Source organism: Lathyrus oleraceus, chromosome 6 (genome assembly GCF_024323335.1).
Source record: "Lathyrus oleraceus cultivar Zhongwan6 chromosome 6, CAAS_Psat_ZW6_1.0, whole genome shotgun sequence".
NCBI lineage: Eukaryota > Viridiplantae > Streptophyta > Magnoliopsida > Fabales > Fabaceae > Lathyrus > Lathyrus oleraceus.
Window position 1 is genome coordinate 352,617,432 of NC_066584.1, and position 23,563 is coordinate 352,640,994.

General features: G+C 35.1%; 1 protein-coding gene across 1 annotated transcript; it reads right to left on the reverse strand.

The window, feature by feature from the left end:
- Positions 1-11,265: 11,265 nt before the first annotated feature.
- LOC127096611 (putative pentatricopeptide repeat-containing protein At1g02420) lies at positions 11,266-13,306 on the reverse strand. The gene has a single exon (XM_051035161.1). It carries the CDS (start codon positions 13,121-13,123, stop codon positions 11,627-11,629), a length of 1,497 nt encoding a protein of 498 aa, XP_050891118.1. The 5' UTR covers positions 13,124-13,306; the 3' UTR covers positions 11,266-11,626.
- Between the last annotated feature and the right edge of the window lie 10,257 nt (positions 13,307-23,563).

The following is a 23,563-nucleotide window of genomic DNA, read 5'->3' on the forward strand; positions in this document are numbered from 1 at the left end:
CCTTCAATACATTTGACACAAGTTGAAGAAATCTACTTTTGAAAACTTCTTCTGGTTTTGGAGGCTATGTATGTTCAATTAGATGGCTATATATGATATATCATATACTATTTCAAATTTTGAATAATTGGAGAAATAGCAGTCACTATTGGAGGTTAGACCAACTTCATCACATAAAACATTCTTGCACGCAACATAGTGGCTTGTGATTGATTACCAGGTTGTCATGCCTTTTTATCAGAACAATATGTGTTTTAAAATACATTATGCAACCATCAAACAATAGACAATTCAATTAAAACAAAGGTTGATTCAACCGGTAGAAACAATATTAGGTTTGATAATTTTTGTCATGTATCTTTTAATTGGGGTTTATATTGGTCTTATAACTTTAAAAACACCAATTTTGTCTCTTTACTTTACTAATTGACTCAAATTTGTTCTTTCCATCCATTTTAAAAGAAATTATGTTAAAATTCCTATGTTATAAATCTTATATTTTTCAATGTACACATTTTTTTAATTGGGGTTTCATCGTCTTCAACCTTGCATTTGTGTTCTTTTTTAGCGTCACCATTTTATTCCAAATTCCGAACATCTTTGTTGTTCGGTTAGGACATCATCATTCCAAAAATAAAGAACAAGAATGTGTTCTACAAATTCATCTTCATTGCATAAAATAACTAGTAACGAGGGAAACTGTTGGTTGAATATGAGCATGAAATGATCTAGAAGGTGGAGTTGGATAGACTTTTACCTTATTAAAAATTATTTTAAAAAATTAGAGTTTGAGAGCATAAGTTTGAAAAATTATATGTTCCATGTTTTATTTCCCACAAAATTAAAACATAACAGCTACTTCGATCGGTCTGCTCGTAGATCCAAAAATTTATTTCGACTGACATTCTATGCATTAAGAGGCATGAAATACATGCTATGTTATGCAGGTGATGCAAAAGTTATGATGTATGTATCGATTCAGTGATTTAGAGTCAAAATTGGGGTGTGATATCAAGCATATGAAAGCTCTGACAAATCATACTATGTGACGAGGCTGATAACCAGACTTATGTAACACTCAAACAAGGACTTTGTATGAGTTAATTTTGTACCCAATCTAATGCATTATGGGAAGCTATTTCATCCATGTTCCCAAGAATTATGTCTTATGGGAAGATGACAATAGATGTTACCCAGATGTCTTACTTTCTGAAAGAGATTAACTACCAGGCTTTTGCCTTATGGGAAGTTATTTCTTTCATGTTGATTAACATGTTTATATGTGTTAAGATTTCTTTTAAGTCTTAAGTTGAGGGGGAGCTTGCAAACCTAACTCTTAAATTTTAAGATGAAAAATGACTTTTTAATAATATAAAATTTAAGGGGAGTTTACAAACCTCACTCTGATATTTTTATGTGATTAAACCAAGTAAAAATTATTCATCAAAATACATGGTTTTGTCATCATCAAAAAGGGGAAGATTGTTAGAACAAGATTTGGTTCTGTATTTGGCATCTAATTTTGATGATAACAATGCATTTTTCTTAGAGAATAATTTTGTACACTAATGATTTTGTTGTCCAGTGTGTAGTTTTTGCTAACAGGTTCTAACTCTGAAGCAATGGCGTCAGGGACGAAGTCAGAAATATAAGTTAGTGGGGGCAAAATTATTTTATAAAAATATATTTATATAGAAAATACAATTATATATATACAATAAAGTAAATATAAATCATATTTGGTGAATTTAAAATTGCTTAAAAAAAATTACTCAAAACTTCACTATTTTAAATTCTGGTATCTAAAATGGTCCAATATATTTTTTTTTGTTTCTACTACTATTTAAAAAAATATAATTAATTTAAGAGACATAATATTTAATTTTTAATAAAACTTTGGTAAGTGGGGGAACATGCCCCCAATGTCTTACACCTAGCTCTGTCCCTGAATGGCGTGTGACATCATCAGATACTGGAATCAACACACTCTGACTCATAGACAATACAAGTGTTTTACAATATGATGTCAAGTTCTAAAAAGCTCTTAGACAACAGTTCTGATGAACGTTCGTGCTAAAACTTATGTCTGTGACTCTGATTGTTAGAGCCTCTAAAGGTTTGTCTGCCTTCAGGATTCTGCACTATAGTTCTGAAGACTCTGAAGACCGGATTTTGAGGAACTGTGTCAAGACTCTAAAGACTAAGTATCTGAAGATTCTATCAACTTGTCTCTTGATCCTTCTGAGTATTATTCAACATTATTTTATCATAAGTCTCTCAAGATTATAAGATAGGATCAAAAGGTTTTGCGTCAGGAAAATAGTACACAATACAAAATCACATTTTCTCCACTACCTTGATTTTGTGGGCTAAGGACTGTACTATTGTACCATTTTTCCGCTTGTATGCAAACTGTTTTGAAAGAGACAGTTGCATTTCAGTATTCTAATTCTACCTTCAATGAATCTTTTCTCTGCCTGTATATAGGAGACTTAAAGAGGTTGTCAATTCACGATACTAAAAAACGCTTACGCTATTGAACATACACAAGCTCTTAGTAAATATTATTTTATGTGTATATTATTTGTAAACACACAAGAGTTTTTGCTCGTTCGTGTGTGAAATATATTCTTTGTATTAACTTGTGTTAATATGCTTTTTAAAAGCATTCCTTGTAAATAATACTTGTAAATCTCAAATTCGTTGAGTGGTTTCCTTGAGTGACTATGTTTTAGTCATATAGACTCAAAAAGACAATGAAGGTTTGTCTTTGTGGTGTCTGTAATCAGGTTTTGATTATAGTGGATTAAGTCCTTCTTGAGAAGGCGAAATCACCTTGGTATGGTGGACTGGAGGTATCTTAGTTAACAGCAAACCAGTATAAAAATAGCTTTTTTATTTTTCTTGTTCGTATTTTTGTTTTATTGAGTTGGTTTTGAAAAAACTTTTGTTTTTAGAAACTCAATTCAAACCCCCATTATATATATATATATATATATATATATATATATATATATATATATATATATATATATATACACACACACATATGTCATTGTTCACAAATACGATCAACAGGAATATTCATAATTTTGATTTTTTAAATATTTCTCTCTCACTCTCCAACTCAACTTGGTTAATGGTGTTGAAAAAGTTAATACAATTTATAATTTGATTGATATTTGTCTTAATTATTAAAAAATAAAGTTGATTTATTGAATATAATAAGTTGGTTAATACGGGATCAAAGATGTAAGAGGATTTTTTTACCCAAATATCCCTAATTTTCAAAAAAAATCCCAAAATAACCCTGATTTCAAAAAAAATCTCAAACTACCCCATTTTTAGGAGGAGGCGTCAATCCAATTGGCGCCTCCTCTTAAAATTAAAGAGGAGGCACCAATTGGATTGGCTGGGGCACATGGTGCAACCAATTCAATTGGCGCCCATGTGTTAGTTTTGAGAGGAGACGCCAATTGGTCTGACGTCTCAGTGCAAAATGCAATTTTTTTTGTTATAAATAGAGGTGTCGTGTGAATCATTTTTCCACATCTCATTTCATCATTTTGCAAATATGTTTGGTGTTCATCTCCGCTATGGAAAGGTGATTTATTCGAGAGACAAACCTCAGATATTGATGCTCTTCTGGAACATCACTACTTTCGATCAACTGAAGAGGGAGATGGTTCGTTGGTTAGATGGGAAAATACTATAAGTGAAAAAAATAGAAGTATTGAGAGACTCGACATTATCTTTGGTTGGGTGCGAATGAAAACTGATAAGGATGCTAGGGAAATGATGTTTGGACGTGATGACATCAATTTGATTGTTGTAATCAGTTAGAAATATTCTGTTTTCAGTTTTCTTATGTTGTAGTGATGTTTGTTCTGAACATCGTTGTAACAAAAACTTAATGATATATAAAAATTGAAGGTTACAAAAATCCATTGTTACAAAAAGATTATGACTCAGATGATGCTCCTCGATTGGGACAGTTGTTCTTATTGTGTCCTGGTTGACAACAGATACTACATAGTCTTATCATTTTATCTGTCGTATCCATTTCTGTTCTGATATGTATGTTGTTTGGCTGTCCTTTTTCTTTCTACGTATCTCGTCGTTGTGCCAAACTATGTCACCTTCATATGGAGGCCACTATTCCTCCATTGGTAGCACCGAGAAGCTTTTGTTATAGACATTCATGACGGTGATGGCCTTGTAAATATCATATAGATGGTTGTAAGTGTCTCGGCGAGTATGTGCGCATGCTGCAATGACATGGGAGCAAGGAATGCGGAAGGCCTGGAATTTTTCACAGTCGCACCAACTTCTGTTTAGTTTGTCAGCATAGGCTAAATTTGGTCTCCCCTCATTGTGGTCCATTGTTTCCTGCACACTGAAATTTTGCCTATGACGGTCAAAGACTGTTACCGCGTGTGTGATAGATTTGATGCTCTCCTCTTTCATCACTTTCATGCAACACTCACAGAATATTTGCCCAGACATTAACACCGCACTTCATCTTTCACCTCTGGTTGTGAAGGTAGAAGCCAACCTATAATAGGTTGATCTGACCAAGGCGGTTATTGGCAGATTTCTAATGCCTTTGAATACGACGTTCATGCATTCCACAAGTTTTATTATCATGTGGCCTCATCGACAGCCTCCGTCAAATGCCTTTGTCCACTGCTCTACTTGTATGTTATTAAGCCATCTTCATGCATCTTTATTAGACAGTCTAATTTCATCATGCTAATACTGAAATGACAGATGAGTTAGAGCATACCCAACATTCACCACTTTCTTGCGAAGGTTCTTATCTTTTATTGTGCGCATGAAGTTTTGTGCGATATGCCTAATGCAATAGACATGGGTAGAAGGAGGATCATGCCATCCGTTGTCATGGTTATTGTAAGCACTCTCAACAGCAACATGTCTATCAGAAATCAAACAGAGATTGGCTTATGGAGCCACATGCGTTTAGAGATGTCGAAGAAAGAAACCCCAACCACCAGCAGTTTCACCTTCAACCAGAGCAAAGGCAATAGGAAAGACATTGTTGTTGCCATCTTGCGCAACCGCCATAAGCAAAGTACTCTTGTATTTGCCGTATAACCATGTTCCATCAATTTGAATAATAGGTTTACAGAATGCAAAGCCTTTGATGCATAGGTCAAACGCCTAAAAGAGACGGTGAAAGATTCTATTTCCAGCAATGCAGGTTCCGTCTGGTGTCATTGCTGGCAATGTCTCCATAATTGCAACAGTTCCTGGCACATATGTTATTAGTGCCCATAAAAACCCTGGCAATGTCTCCATAATTTCAACAACCTTTGTCCTTGCAATCCACGCTTTCTTGTAAGATGGATTATAATTATATCTTGTTCTGATATGAGATATAATTATACTCACCTTCACTGATGGGTCTTTGTTAACAAGCGGCAAAATGTCTTGACATATCAATGCAGCGCTTAATTTACGGTGATCTTGTTCAACATTAGTTGCAATGCAACTGTGAGATGGGTCTATTGAATATATCTCCTAAGAGTCACTTTTCTTTTTGTGAGACGCAGCCAACCAAAACTTACAAAGGATATTACGATATTCGATGACATACCTTCTCGAATCAGTGTGTTTCACTGTGAAATCAGCGGAGTTATTCATGGGAAATTTTTTGATAGCTCGCACACATTCTTCTTTAGTGAGGAACATGTCTCCCACCTTTAACTCGCCTTCTAATCAAGGATACGTGTTACAAAAAACATTGTGTGATGTTTCATCGTCATGCAAATCCATGTTTGTCATATGTTAAGGCGGATTGTAGACATGATTTTGAGGTAATGGCGCTGGTTGATCATCATCTTCAATGTCGTTGTTCAACATATGATTGAAGGAGAATAGCGATCCAAAACGCAATGGAAATTAAAAATTTCTCCTTTAGTGATCCTTACGAATGGACATGATCAGTGATAGAATTGTTACCTCTTGTGGCGATTAAAACCCTTGATGCAGATCGAAGGAGTGATCATGAACGTTGAATGGTGACAACACCTCTACTCAGTCCACGCCAACAGATTCCTTCAGTCTCAGTGCTAACTGCTACGAATGAAGGCTTTGAGTGAGAGAGAGAGAGAGAGAGAAATGAAATTTTCATCTACTAAAATGCTTCTGCACAAGGGTTCTATTTATATAACCACTTGTGTGGGCTGTAAGCTAAAAAGCCCATTTAAGTGTATGTGGCCCATATCTTATGATATACCAAAGTCACTTAAGCGCGTGGTACCTTATCATATTTTGTATTCTACTTAAGTGCATTGTACCTTACGATGTCCTACAATTCACTTAAGTGCACCGTACCTTACGGTGTTCCTTATTTACTCTCTTTCTCATCAATCCGCCCTTTTGTGTGTGACCCTCTAGGTTTTCGCGGCATTGGCAATTATATTAAATCACGTATTTAACATGATTAATAGTGAGCGGTATTTAGCAACACATCACTGCTACCCAAGACACGAAAATGTCATGTGATCTGACAAATCCTTTTGTGATAATACTTACATGTACAATTACCCTTTTTCCCTTATGTCTATATTGAACACAAGGCATAGACTGTGTCATCCTTGTCCGGTTCAATATTGGGCCCTTAGACATTTATCCTGTTACGCAGGATGGGCAAATTCCATCTAGGTCACTCATGTCCCTCAACATGCTTTGTGGAGTACCCATCAACTGTCTTTATGGTCATCTAGTTACGGACAATGTTTGATCAGCAATAAGGCACTCGACTCTGCATCTAGGGTCCATAGTGGTTTCAGGTCAAAGGGTGGTATACACCACTATCACCATGAGAATAACTTATGACGCTTTGCATAACATTCTATATAGTATTTTCATAGAGGGTCAATCCAGTATAAATATTACTCTTAATACTCATACCTATGTTTACGACTTGATAACTCCTTACCCATTATCCATGAGGTGTGATCATCAGTCTATATACATAATAGTCTTAATGTTTTAATGTTATCCCACTTTACAAAAAAGCTCGACTACGGATACTTTAAGAATAGTGTCCTTATGTTTAATGGGATCTCATAATTAAGTCACACTTGATACATTAAACAGACTAGCTATTCTAGGGACTTTATTAAACAAACATAGTAAAGAAAAATCCTTGTATTATTAATAAATAATTCGATACAAGTACCAAAATTATTGGCCTCTAGGGCTTACACCAACAATGATCGACCTGTGTCTCGGTCTCTTCTTCTTCTTCATCAACGACGTTGACTTCTGCTTCTATTTCTGGGTCGACGTCATCTGAGTATTGTGAATCAAATTCACCATGATTAGTTATTTGACTTCTGCAGATGAATGTGTGTTGATTGTTGATAGTAAGACACTTAAATAGGTAAGTGATTTGTCTAACATGCAAGCAAGTCCGAAGTGATGTGTCTAACATGCAAGCAAGTCCGAAGTGATGTGTCAAACATGAAAGTTAGATGGAAGTGATGTGTCCAGCATGCAAAAGAGAGGAAAGCCACGTGTCACACATGCAAGCCCTAGCTCCAAATGAATTGGCGCCTCTTTGCAATCCTTGCACATGGGTGTCATTCCATTTGGCGACACCATGTCTTGCATGCATGCAGACCTCGTAACCAAGCATGCAGAGCTAGATGTGTTATGCATGAGCCTAGGGAGGCGCCAATTTGAATGGCTCTAGCATGTAGAAAATGCACATGGGCGTCAATTCATTTGGCTACCATATGCAATCACATTTTTCCAAGCTTCCACACTTTTGCATATAAATAGGAAGGTGACTCTAACATTTCTTCCACACCATCACTCACTACTTCCTCTACAACATCAAATCTTTCATCTGCGACAACCTTTTTCATCTGCACCAACCTCTTTCATCTCCGACAAGATGTCTATCCTCACAATGGGCGAATCACATAGAGATACAATTGCAAACATAACAACTTATGTAAGCGTTTAATTATTTTATTATTTGTCTAGAGTACCTTTTAATAACATATCAACTTAGTAAAGTGTTTTGTTGTTTCTTTTATAGGATGTTTCAAGGTTCCGTACTCGGGTCCACGAATATGTCCACATGGACCCAATGATTCAACCGTATGTCGAACTCGCCGGTTTTGAACATATAAGCAAAATTATGTCTTGGTCGGTGGATAATAAATTCATTCTTGCGTTATGTGAAAGATGGCGTCCCGAGACACACACATTCTGGTTTCCAACCGATGAGTGTACCGTGACGTTAGAAGACGTCTAGATGCTATTGGGACTGCCTATTGAAGGTAAAGTTGTAAATGGTAAAACCAACTATGCGAATTCAATTTGCATGGACCTCTTGGATACTGATTTGTTAGATGATAACTCAAGAGGTCAAGGTATACTCCTTTCACTCATTAAGTCATACTATAACAGTTTACATTTAGATGAGCATTCTACCGAAGAGGCTTGAATAGTAAAAACTAGGTGTTACATTATGCTTTTAATTGGTTCTTTTTTATTTCCCGAAGGTAGTGGTTCTAGCATGCATGTTATGTATTTACCTTTACCAAGACATGTAGATAGAATATGAAGTTACAGTTGGGGGTCCGCTTGTCTGGCCTATCTTTATAGCTCTTTGTGTAAAAATTCACACGAAGACATATCTACCTTTTCTGGATGTGCTGTTTTGCTCCAAGCACGGGGTTGGTCAAGACTACCCTCCCTAGCGCCCGTCAACAACAAACCTTTCACATTCCTGTATGCACAAAATTAAGTTGTTTAAAATGTTATATATTTACTTACTTTAACGATTATTATCTCTAACTAATATTTTTACCTTTATGGTGCAGATGGTCGGCATGTGGTATGAGTTATAACAGATGTCCTAGACACTGTATTACCCAGTATCGTAATCTGTTAGATCACCTTCGACCGACAGATGTATGGAGAATAACCTAATTATTTCGTAATAATTTGTTAATTTCTTCTACCAAGTTTACAATCTAACATACGTTCATATTTCAGTTCATTTGGCGTCCATACCTAAATTTGGATCATGACCATGAAATCAACGAAGAAGACGCAACCGTATGGACTACATGCACATCGATCATAAGATTCACAACTGTGGAGATGCACAACAGTGATCGTGTGAAATTACAGTTCGGTATGCTTCAACACATCTCAGATCCCCCAGCAAACCTAGGAGAATGACATTTGTGCAAATTTAACGACCAATGGAACTTCAACCCATGGCAAAGCTTCGCTAGATCCGAGTGTCGCAAATGGAAGCACCGCCATGACCATGTCTTAACTAACGCAGTGATGTCAAATGAAGAAAAACCAAGTCGTACTTATATGGCTTGATACATATCGGTTGGTTTTGAGTTCATCGCCGAGGATATGTACTTATACGACCCACACCAACAAACTTACACACCAGACGTCTCAACATCTAACCCCCGACAACATTGTCAGACCGGCTACACACAACCCCCTATCCGTCAAACTTTCTGTTCCACAAACACACAAACATACAACCCTAACATGTCATACACCCAACCACAATACCAAGAGCATACCCCGTACCACCACCAACAAATAGATCATCAACCAGAGACCCAACATCGCTTCACACCCAACACATCACCCTACCAAAGTCGCCTTAGCCAGAACACTCAACGATCATTTAACACCAACCGTCCCTCCTCCTACCATAGTCAAGCAACACAAACCTCATAAAACTGAAACCTTCAACAACCCTATCTCTACCAAACACCACAACAATATTTCCAACCTTTCCTCGATGCATCATTCACACCAATGTCTCCCTTCAACCGTCCCGGTCTCCCACCAACAAGTCAAACACAACCCAACTACTCTTGCATGAGTCATGAACTCAACTATGGTGGTACACCTCCGTTGCATACTCAAGACTACGTTGATTTGTCTGACTATCTCAACAGGTAATCTCCTGCAGTTGGTAGTGATGTTCCCGGCCCCTCAGATGCTCAAACACCAGTGGTGAATCATCAACGCGAGTTAGGGCCACGGGTTCAGGTAGTTAGGGGTTGTGGGACTGAAGGTCGGTTAGGTGATCCCGGTCATCAACATTAGTCTTTTTTGTGTAAACGTGAATTTATATTAATATGAATTGGTCTGATTTCGAAATTATGTATCACGTAGACTGTTTTTGATTTTTTTTTACAAAATACACTAAGGTGTCAATCCAATTGACGCCTCCTTTTAACCCATACACTTGGGCGCCAATTGAATTGGTTGCACCATGTGCCTTAGTCAATCCAATTGGTACCTCCTCTCTAATTTTAAGAGGATGCGCCAATTGGATTGACGTCTCCTCCTAAAAGTGGAGTAGTTTGAGATTTTTTTTGAAATAAGGATTATTTTGAGATTTTTTTTTTTAAAAAAAAGATTATTTTAGTAAAAAATTCATGTAAGAGCGATAAGCTCTATTTCACATGGTCCCAAATTTTAAAAAGGTTCAAATATTTTTCATAATATTAATAGATATAAAAATATATTATAAAAAAAATTCAAAAAAAAAATCTCTGATAAAAATCCAATATAAAATGATGAGTTTGATAAAAAATCAAAATAATTATAATTAAATATATTTTAAATTAATATACAACTATATTTTTTATATGTCATTTTTAATTATTATAATTATATTTGTTTTTAAAACTTTTTAAGTATTTTTTAAATTAGAACCAGATCTCCGAATTGATTTCCGAATTGATTGAACCGACCGTGGATTAATATAATTCAGAATTTAATTGTTCATAATTTAATTATTGAGTGTCTGAGTCAAAAAATAAAGTGTTACATGATAAATCAAATTTGATCAATAATATGGATAAAATTTGTTAAAAATTGATTAATAGAATTTAAAGATTTGTTAAAACATTTCATAATATAATATTTAAAATAATTAATATTATATATTTTATTGGTTAATAAAATAATAAAAATGGTTAATAAATTGTAAAATAAATAGTTATTAACATACATTTTGCGATTACTACATGATAATATTTATTAATGACAAAATTTATTATAGTATTACAAAATAAATTTTTATAAATAATATTTTTTATTTTAAAAAAATTGAAAGAAAAAAAACACCGCCCCCCATGTCAAATTTAAATCCACCTTGTTCGGTTGGACAAACTAATAAGGTCTTCAACTAGAGAGACATTACATGATTTGGAGTTTGGACACTCAGATATGCAGAGAAAGTTTAAATGATACTACAAGTCACTGAAATTTTGCAGGTTGTATGACCATATAGCAACATTCTTTACATTATATTGTTTCCAAGAAAGGATAACTGAGTCTTCAAAAGAGAAATTTTCTTTTATTATATCAACTGACTTGGTTCAACGTGTTGTCGAAAGCATGATAGAGCTCATACAATGTTTAAAGACCTTCTGAAACAATTCGAACGGAAAAAGCAATGCCAGAAAATATCAGAAATGAAGTAGAAACGTCTCTTTATGTCTTGTGTCTGTCCTCACCCTTCCCTTTGAACTCGTACGTTGTAGATCCAATCTATTTGGCTGACATGGTTTGGCTCATTTAAGATATTTGGTTAGACGTCCAATCCCCCCATTTCCGCTACTGGTGTCATAACTCTTTCGCGAACTTGTGTTGGTCGCCCAAACACGCCCATTTTCTGCGCCAAGTTCTCAATGGCCTCATGTCTATTTGCTAATTCCATAAGAACCTTGATTCTCTTAAATGAAACATTGCTTGGCTTCTGCCCCTTCTCAATCATTTCCAAGAAACATTTCTCTGCCTCCAACAACTTCCCCATATCACAAAGCATGTCAAACAGCACATCAGAAACCAAGGTACACGACCCAAAACCCTTCTCCACCATGTCACCCCATAACTGCAACGCCATCTCCACCTTTTCATGCCTCTTAAACAACCGTATCAAGAACATACAAGACTGCGTATTCGGATGGCACCCTTCAACCATCATCCTCTTGTATAAGTTCCACGAACTCTCTAAATCATTAGACCAGTAAAAAATCCGGAAGAACAAGTTATAAGTAGTTGCATTAGGATTTAAACCTTTGTTCGTCATCTCATCCACCAATTCATAAGCATTACCAAGCCTCTTTGCAATGCAAAAGTTCCTAATAGCAGCATTATATGCTGGAACATCAGGGTAAACACCATACTCCTTCATTTCCTTCAAAACATCTCTACCTTTATCCGGCTGACCAATCAACCCCAACCCACCAATAATACTTGTATAAGTAATCACATCCGGCGACAAATCCCGTTCACGCATTTCATCAAGCACCTTATAAGCCTTCTCAATTTCCCTCCCTTTGCAATAAACATCCACCAAACTATTATACGTAACAACATCAGGTGTAACCCCCATTTCCTTCATCTCATTGAGAAACAACTCAGCATCCTCAGAAGTCTTCCACCCAGAAAGAAGAATGTTAAAAGTTTGCAAATTTGGGTGAAAACTATGCTTCAAACTATGATAAACATTTCTCGCATCCGTCATACTTTTCTCTTGACATAGCGTTCTCAACAATGCATTGAAACAATTAGTACCGTAATCCGGAACAATCTTCTTGAACTTTCTAAACGATTCAACAGTTTGTCTAACGGAGCAAACTTTAGCAACTCTGCCCAAAACAATCATAACAGTTCGAGGGGTTATAACAGTTTGATCTTTTCGCTTCGTTTCGATTAAAAGATCCCAAACGTTATCGAACATGCGGCTTCTACCGAGGATATAGAGCATGGTGTCGAGGGAAAAAGCGGTATGGTAAAACCCTTTTCTTCTTCCGGTGTAACGGAAAAATTCAAGGGTTTGAGAGGGGTTTGCGTGGCCAAAGCGAACCCTTTTGAGAACTTGATCGATTAATTCGTTTGAGAGGAAAATGCCGGTTGATTGTAGGGATTGTTTGAGGTCTTCGGGGGAAGAGGTGGTTGTGAGGAGAGTGTAAACTCTGTGTACGTCGTCGTTTGGATTGAAGCTGAAGAGGCGGCGGAGGATGACATTTGAAGGAAGAATGGAGGTGAATGGTGACTCGGATTTGCAGTGCCTTAGGAACATTTGAAAATTTTGAGGATGTTTGGTTGGTGTGACAGTGGTGAGCTGAGAAAGATGTAAAATCAATTAGCAGCTTATTAGGATCGATGAAGGTGTTTTCTTCTTATGTTTGTCGCGGTTTCTTCTACATTATTTTCACAATTGAAAAATGACTTTATTAATGCTTTGAAAATAGTGTGGGTAGTAATTTTTTTTTAATCTGTGTTGTATATTTTAAAGAGAGAAAAATAAATACAAAGATTATGGTAACATAACCAAAACCCTCGAGAAGAAAAAAGAAATAGAGAAAAAAATTAAAATAGAGAGAGAGAAAGAAAGAAAAAGACAATTTCTACTAAATAAATTAGTGAGATGACCGTTCATCTTGAATCTTTTGCTCATCTCAAACTACTTCTTCTTGTTTTTTTTTTTTTTAATTATCAATTGAAATAATTGATTTGTATTTCTATCCAAAACAACAATCTCATCTTTCTAAATCATGTTAACTCTGGTTTCATTTCGAAAATTCGTAGTTTGTTGGACTTTTGTAGGAACAAGTCCTAAAATTGGTTGCAAAAACTTTCACATGTTTGATCGTTGAGAATTGGTGGATAAATTTTCTAGATAAATCTTGATGGTTGGTCACAGAGAACTTAAGAATGTTCATGTACATGTGCGAGGGCCGATTCCTTTAATGTTCTGGCCAATAGCTTACATTTGAGGGAATTCGTTGCACCAACCAATGTCATTTGGGTGTTGATGGCAATGACAGGTTCTAATGGGTCACTCTTCCTTTTTATTGTTGTCAAGGAAGGCAACTTAAAGTTATTTAGGATAGTGACATCATCGTCACTAGAGCTAGATGAAGGTACAAGAAACACGAAAAGTGGGGTTGAATTGGGTTGCAAATATGACATTTTTTTTATCAAATCAATCATAAATCAAAGAAATGAACAACAAAGATGAAAACACACTGGATTTTATATTGGTTCACTATTAACTAAGTTAGTCTAATCCATTTGTCAAAGTGATTTCTCCTTTTCACAAGTTCTTAATCCACTAATCAATCAGATTGCAAACTCAAAGACCAATTGTCAATGACTTCTCATGGCTACTGACTAATCTTAGTCCCTCAAGGAAAAACTCAAAGTCCAAGTGCTTATGACTTCTTGAGGCTACAAACTAAACTTAGTCCCTCAAGGAATTTACACAAGGTTGCAATACAAATATATGAGTTTACAAGAATGCTTCTAAACAAGCAAATACACAAAATAAATTTCAAAGTTTACACTTAAAAATATACAAATGAAAAACTCTAAGTGTAGTGAGTGTTGTTCTTTTCTTTTCGTTGTAGTGTGTCACTTGTCTGTTGTCTTTTCACAATTTGTCCTCTTAAATAGATAATGAATAGTATCGTTGGAGGATAGAATTGGAAACTTCTTCAATTCCACAACTGTAATAGTGATATAAGGTTAAGCTGTGAAACATGGAGTATCGTTAGTGGTACGTTCCTTAATAATTCCAACATATTTGTCCTTTAAAGGAAACATTTGATTTGGCCGCTTGAATGTATGATTATCAGGAATATTCTTTGAATCATAGTTCTCTAAATCATTGGCTTCGTATTTCAGATGATTTGAACCTTAATCAGAGTTCTGAGCCTTGAAGATATACTTCAGAGTCTAATGAAAATGAGGCTTGAATTTATCAGAGTAAGTCTGGATTGTTTTCTTCAGAAGTATTGACTTGGTTATCTGGAGTTGACTATAAATTAAGTACTTTTCAGTATTCTAACTTTGGTTCAGAATGTGATGGTGTCCAGCGTTTAGAGTCTGATGAAGTCCAGAGTCCAGAGTTTGATGAAGTCCAGAGTTTAGAGTCTATTTATCCAGAGTCCAGAGTCTGATGAAGTCCAACTTTGTTTAGCATCTGGCTGGTTCAGAGTCTGTTTTATCCAGTTCGTTCACATTTTGATTTATCTAACATCTTGTTTATCCAGATTCTGCTTTATCCAGCAAATAACTTGTTCAGAGTCTCCGTGCTTAACAAACTATTAGAGTACAAAATTTTTCTTTATACTTTTATTATCAAAACTCAAGGATTGTAGATGTAGAACCAAACTTTGTTCCAATAATCTCCCCCTTTTTTATGATGAAAAATACAATACTTTTGATGAGAAATTTTGACATAAAAAAAACTAAAAATCAAATTTAGGTTTGTAACCTCCCCCTGAGTTTTAAATCTTCAAAATTTTCTTAGCTTAAGTTCACATAGTGAGGTTTGCAAGCTTCTTCTGAGTTTAAGACTAAAAAATTTATTCAATAAGCACAAATAGTCTCATAGTTTATCCAACATATTTGTTAAAATGTTTGAGATTTATCTTGGGATAAAAATGAATCAAAATCATATCGTTTCTTCCCCTTTGTCATCAATAAAAAAACACAAATAAAATTAAAGAATAATAAAGATGATTGAAAATAAAAATAAATATTTCATTAATCATTCAAAATTACAAGATGTGAACTGAAGAAAATACAAATATATGAGAAAAGATGGAGATCAGCCTGGTGTAAAATCTTGGTCGGTTCATGGTGCTCCCGTATAAAATCATGGTTTGGTTAAGAGGATAGCCAATTCAAAAATCCAAGATTGGAGACTAACCGCTCAATAATGTGTTCGTTGTTTGGCATGAAGACTAACGACTTCATTCCATTATTCGTTGTTTGGTTAGAAGTTAATCTGAAACTTTATTTTCCTTTCATTAGTGAGTTCATGGACTTATCCTTTTAAAATCTCTCAAGCATTAATAGATATGTTGAAGATCAACTTTATGGTATAGAAGTAGGTCACCTCTTTAAGACCAAAGCTCTATAAATCTCGAGTGTTATCTCTCTTCCCTTAACTCTTTTACTTTCCATACATTTTATTTACTTTAAATTTCCGATACCTATACAAATGTTTTTGAGAAAAAAAAAATTGAACTCAGGTTTTGAAAATGATTTTGTTTTTAAACTATTATTTTTCAAACCTCCACAATTCACCTCTCCCCTCCTGTGTATGGAGTCACATGTTCAACACTAGTTTGGTAGCAGAGGGGGATACCTGCAAACTCTTCGATTCCCAAGTAAGTGACAGTCTAAAGTGATAGGTTTTAGGACTAGAATAATGTGTAAATGATTATGGAAAAAGTCGTGTTAAATCGATAAAGAATAGAATTTAAGGTAATTACTAAACATGATTATTACAACAATCCTATCTATAATTTAAAGCATCGATGTCTTCTAAAACTTTGTATTTGACGATTGAATGAATAATTTAGTTTAGAGTATTAAATGGATAAGGTTTACCATTAATTTAAAAATCAAATAGATATTATAGGTAGTGCATCATAACAAATCAATAGTTCATTAAAATAACAACTCTTGATTTTTTTTCACTTTTCACTTTAATAATTTTAAATAGAAGAATCAAAATTGTATAACTTTTAAATACAAAAAAAAATAGATATTAGAGAATTTTTACCCCATCCCTACATTTTTCAAAACATTCCAATTTTATCCTTGTAACACCCCGAATAATATGCGTCTAGAATCATATATTCGACGTGTTAAATCGGGTACTAAGTACATTCATAAGCATCTAAATGGCATACCATACATATATAATACAAGATCACAACATAGTACATTTACAAAATACGAATGTCTATACAAAACTACATATCAGATACATAGCAGATAAAAAACAAAATAGACAACATAAGATAAAATGGTCTTCAAAACCTTCAAGACATCTTGCCTTTTCCTTTGTCTTGCACCGAGCTACCTGAAATATTAAACATGGGGAGAGATACAACTATCTCAGTGGAGTTCTAATTTACATCATAAGTCTGCTCATTCAAGGTATTATCATACTCTATTTTATTCTTGAATTTCTTTTCTCAATCTTGCATATCCTACAATCATGCAAGTACGAAATTCAAGATCCGAAAATCTTATATAGAGTGTGAATATTATGATTAGGGTTCATACAAGCCAATGTCTACTCATGATATAACAAAAAAATGGGACATCTTTCCCCTACCATAACTTCTCATAAAATTTTGGACACGTTTCGCAGATTTCCTACTAAGCTGGGAAACTCTCTCCCTAACCACCGCCTCTCATATGGGCCTGGTCACGGGTCACAGACGCCCTTCGCTATATGTAATATCTCTCTATGGACACCACCTCTCATATGGGCCTTGCATGGTTCACGGACATCCAATGTTATACGAAACATGTCTCCCCAATCACCGCTTCGAATATAACCTTAACACATGTCACACACTTCCAACACTATATATAACGTCTCTCCCCGATCACCGCTTCTAATATAAGCTTAACACATCACTTCTATCCAAGACACGAAAATGTCATGTGATTTGACAAATTCTTTTGTGATAATACTTATATGTACAATTACCCTTTTGCCCTTGTGTTTATATTGAACACAAGGCATAGACCGTGTCATCCTTGTCCAGTTCAATATTGGGCCCTTAAACACTTATCCTGTTACGCAGGATGGGAAAATTCCATCTAGGTCACTCATTTCCCTCAGCATGCTTCGTGGGGTACCCATCAACTGTCTTTATGGTCATCCAGTTACGAACAATGTTTGATCAGCAATAAGGCACTCAACTCTACATCTAGGGTCCATATTGGTTTCAGATCGAAGGGTGGTATACACCACTATCACCATGAGAATAACTTATGACACTTTGCATAACATTCTGTATAGTATTCTTATAGCGGGTCAATCTAGTATAAATATTACTCTTAATATTTATACATATGCTTAAGACTTGATAACTCTTTATCCATGATCCATGAGATGTGATCATTAGTCTATATACATAATAGTCTTAATGTTTTAATGTTATCTCACTTCACAACAAAGCTCGACTACAGATACTTTAAGAATAGTGTCATTATGTTTAATGAGATCTCATGATTAAGTCACACTTGATACATTAAACGGACTAGCTATTCTAGGGACTTTATTAAACAAACATAATAAAGAAAAAAGTCTTTTATTATTAATAAATAATTCGATACAAGTACCAAAAGTATTGGCCACTAGGTCTTACACCAATAATCTCCCACTAGCACTAGAGCCAATCAGGCATACCCCTAATGCCCATAGATCTAGTATAGCCATCATGCTTCTGGTGCGCAAGAGGCTTTGTCAATGGGTCAACAATATTGTTAAGTGTAGGTACTCTACATATTTCCACATCTCCTCTATCTATTATCTCTCCAATGAGGTGATAACGCCTAAGTATGTGTTTGGATCGTTGGTGAGATCTAGGCTCCTTAGCTTATGCGATAGCACCATTGTTATCACAATAGAGATCAATGGGATCCATAATGTTAGGAAATATGCCAAGTTCAATAATGAACTTTTTGATCCAAACAACTTCCTTTGCTGCACTTGAGGCAGCAATATACTCAACCTCGGTTGTAGAATCAACAATTGTATCTTACTTTGAACTTTTCCAGCTCACAGCGCCACCGTTTAAGCAGAACACATAACCAGATTGCAACCTAAAGTCATCCTTATCTGTCTGGAAGCTAGCATCGGTGTATCCAATTACAACAAGCTCTTCCTGACCTCCATATATCAAGAATGAGTCCTTAGTCCTTCTCAAATACTTAAGGATATTCTTGACAACTACCCATTGTAAGACCCCAATTTTGATCCTAAGATCCCTCATGTTATTCTCATCATATGCATTAGCATTGGGATCACACCTTGGCATCCTCCTTACCCCTCTTTCATTAGGTTTGCATTGTGAGAGATCAACAAGCATATTTGATTGTATCATACTTCATTTTTCTTTATTTACTAACCAAAATACCAAAAATATGTCATTGTATAGTTTAACTCTTTTGTAGGTAGTGCACATGGTCACCTTTGATCTATCAAGCTCGTATCTATGGTTTAAGACCCGCAATGCAAGGATCTCAATCAAGAAGTGGTTTACTATGGTTCTAAGTATCATATATGAATCCCCATGATCTTCACATGTTATTTTGATCAAGAAATCATCAAGAGTTTGGAGTTGGTTTTCCTTGGAAACCCTAATTCATCTGGGTATCTTATATAACTTGTTCAACAAGTTTATTCACCAATTGATCAAATACTTCAAGGGATACTTCAAATTTCATCATCTTATGCATATATTGTCCTCCATGAGTCCCAAAATCCAAGAGAATATCAAACTAGCAAGTTGGTTCATGGTGATCAAAACTGGGGTTCCATAGACCTTATCTCCTATAATATTTGTCATATGAAAATGATTCCAAGAGAAGAGTTACTCTAAATGACATTCGAAACAACTTTCATGTTGAGTTCAAGAGCTATTGTTTCTTGGAAAGTCATTTTTTATGGTGAAAGATTATAGGTCATTTTGTCTAAACCCTAATTTGAAGGTCAACTTCCCAAGAGCATAACTTGCTCATTCTTTATAAGATGAAATCTATTCAGGTTTCATGATCAAATTCAAGATGTCTACTTCAACTTTGATGTTTGGAGGAAGTGAAAATTCAACTTTTAAATGCATATGATATGAGGATACATTATAGATCATTTTGGGCCAATACCATTGAACAAGTGATTTTCCTCAACTTATAAAATGCATAAATCCTTCATGCTAAATCCAAATGAGGTCAAATTTATGACCAATTTGAAGTACTTTTATAGAGCTACAACTTTTATGAAGGAACTTTTCTCATTTGAAATCCATAGAAAAGTTACTCAAGGTGGAAGAAGTGAACATATGGCTTGATACTTAGAATTTTTTTGATATGTTTGATTTTCCAAACTTCCACCTCAAAATTCATCATGATCCAAGCTTCAAATGAAAAAGTGTTCATCATCAAAGTTGTTTCTCTTGATCTAACCTTTCCAAAAAGTCCAAATTCATCCCATTTGGATAATGAATGAATGACTTGCATATGGCTTAAAGTTGAAGGACCATTTGGAAGATTTGAAGTTCCATTTCTCATACACGAATGCATGGCCTTTCCACATGACTTCAGCTTGCTTACACTTATTTTTGGACCTGAATGCATCATTACATGGGCCTATCACACGCCCATGCATCCATGCAAAGGCAATTGCTATTTTTAGAGTTTTGAAAGAAGTGTGCAATTATCAATGATCTTGGCTATAAATAGAACCCTTCATGCTCAGAATTGAGGACCCTTGTGCGCCAGCTTTGAAGCTACAACCCTAAACCTCCACATTTAAAGGATAAGCATGGTGATTTTAATTGAAAATCGAGTTTGAAATCTCCCACTGTTTTGAGATTCAAACTCCAAGAATCCTTCTTCATCCTTGATCCATTTCCACTCCATCAAGCATCCAAAGCAAGGCCAAGCACAATTGAGAGCAAGATCGTGTCCATCTGAACCTACAGTGAAGGTAAATTTCTGAATTTTTCATCTCTTCGATTCTCACTCAATTCTTCATTATTCTTGTTGATTTTTTATTGTCTGAAGTCCTACCAATGTAAGCAACAAGATTGAGTTACTTAGAGGTCAAATCGAAGCAACTCAAATCATGATCCTCAAAATTCAACTCCCTCTATCTTTCTATATACTTGGAGTTAGGTAAAATTGAGGTCAGATTCGAACTCTTGAGAATTTTTACTTTAAATTCATGTCCTCATTTTTTATTTTGGTGATGGTTGAAGGTGGACCAGTCCGGTGAGGTCCACCGGAGAAGAAGACCGGAGCTCTGGCTCCGGCGATGTGTTGGCATGTCTCCAGACCACATGATCCTTCTATTTTGTTTTAATCTTGAGCATCCAAATTGATTACCACGTGTGTGGCACATTGACTAAGGCTCACCATGGACAACGCTCTCTGATCCACTTGATCTGTCACCTCAACTAATGAGGGAGATCAAGTGGTCCACGTTTTTTTAGCATTTTCTGATTTTCATTTTAATTGACTTATTTTCATTAATTCATATTAATTTTAATATTGATCCAAAAAATATGGGACTTTTACCAAAAAATTTCAAATATTTTTCTCTTTCATTTTCTGAATTAAAATTATTTTTTGGATCAATATTAATATTTTCATGATTTAATTATTTTTGTGCATATTTTTAATTGTTTAAAAAATACTTTTAAGTTTCCAAAAATAATGAATTTTTTTCTCCAAGGTCCTTTGACCTTGTTTGACCTATGATAAATCTCTTGACCATTTATTTGGTGTTTTAAAGAGGTTTTAGGATTTTGACCAACCATATTTTATTTTAATGCATTTTTAATTGATTTTTAATTGTTTAATTGCAAATAAATTGTGTTGAGCTATTTGTGTTGACATGTTGAGTTTGACTATTGTTGTTGGGCCTTGGTCAAGGTTAATTTGACTTTGTTGGATTAAAATCATTGGATTTAGGGGATTGATGAAATATATATTTCATCTCCCAAAATGAATGAATGATTTTAATTTGATAAAAGTTCTCCCTTTGACCAATTTGTGTTTGTTTCATTTCCCCTCCCTCATCACTCTGTTTCCTAAAACTCATTCTATAGTAAGTAATCTCCCCCCTTACCATATCGATTGAGCTTTCAAGATCTTGATGTTCCTCCCTCACCAAATCTCTGCCTCACGATCGCTCCCAAAATGGTCTCCCCGGACTCAGATGCACTGTTTATCGACATGCCTCAAACCTTAGTTTATCCCTAACTCTCACACTCTCCCTTACGATATATGTTATGTTTAATCCAACGTTAAGATTAATTCTCAAATATTTAGTCCCAAACGAAATATTTATTTAATTGATAAATAAAATAAAGTACATCTTAAATTAAATAATTATTCAATTAACTCACACCTTTAATATCTAAACAAAATATTTATTTGATTTTAAAAGGAAAAATATATTTTTAACATAAGGTGTCACACTGTATTTAAATAATTAAGTAATTATTAGTATAAACCTCAAATAATTATTATCGTTATTTTAAATAATTAAATAAAATTTACTGCTCTCACCCAAATATTTTAATACTTATTAAATTTTTAAAATACACTCGAATACTCTAAAACATCATAAAACACCGATATCACATTAGTAAATTATCAAATAATTCATAAAATGCTATAACTAAATAAAAACAATTAAATAAGTTAGGGGCGTTACACATTGCATTATCATTATCATAACATTTAGCATTTACGTTTTTCAAGGAATCTATAAATGGGATAGTTGTTATGAGCATTCAAAGATATAGTTCATAAAGAAAGACTACATACATGTTCAAGTACAAGGCCCATAAACTTGAAGGGATGAAAGCATTAAGTTCAAGATTACCCCTTATCAGCAGAAACAACTTCAGGAACAAATATTGAAACCTCTTGGCTTTGCTCAACACAAAAATTGATCCTTGGGTTCTTCCAACTCTATCCCAATTTTATGATCTTCCCCTGAGGTGTTTTACCTTCCAGAATTACCAGTTGGCACCAATATTGGAAGAATTTGAACATATCCTAGATCTCTCGATGAAAGGAAAGTCTATGTTCCCTGGTTTGGAAGAGTTTTCGAAACCGGAGGTAGTGGTTAATTGCTTTACACATGACCAAGCAAGATGTGATGGAAAATGTAAGGCCTAAAGGCAGCACTGTGGGTTTCACTAGCAAAATCTTAATGGAGATAGTGTCAACCTTGGAATATGAAGGAAAGTGGGATGAAGAATCTTAATGGAGATAGTGTCAACCTTGGCACTCAGACAACTTGGATATCATATGGTAGATAAACCAAAGGAAAAGTCGGTGGAAGGGTTCATCATATACGAGGGGGCTGAAGAATCTGACATGATGAAGATGATTAGAAAAGCTTGGAACAAGGTCCACTACAAGGGAAAGACAAAGAAGAATTGCATTGCTAAGAAACCCTATACACCAGTGGGTTCAAGAAAGAGTTCTCACAATAAAGATGCCATATCCCTATGAGCCTCCCATGTGTTCTAGCCTACAAAAGCCCACACATATCCCTATAGAAGAGGCAGAGAAGCTCAAGGCCATCATCGCCGGATTGAGGAAATAAAACAAAGAATTGTAGTTGAACCTTTACCACGTCATGAATGATAAGAATAATCTGAAACGAAAGCTCGGGCGGAAGGGTACGTAGCTCGAGGAAAATGAGGAAAGGGTTGACAAGGAAGAACATAAGAGGAAAAATGTCAAAGTATACTTGGAGCAAGTCAACCATTGCTTGGAAACCATAAAAAAAATAGCTAAAGCAAGTTGAGAAGGAATGTCAAAAGAATAAGCATTGGCGGGAACCTGCCATAAAAGAAAAAAAAAGTAAATGAGAGAGGCGCTAGAATCTCAAATACACAACCTTAGAATCTACCTCCATAACTTGGAAGCTCAAGTAGTGCAAGAGCGCCGACTCAAAGAAGGG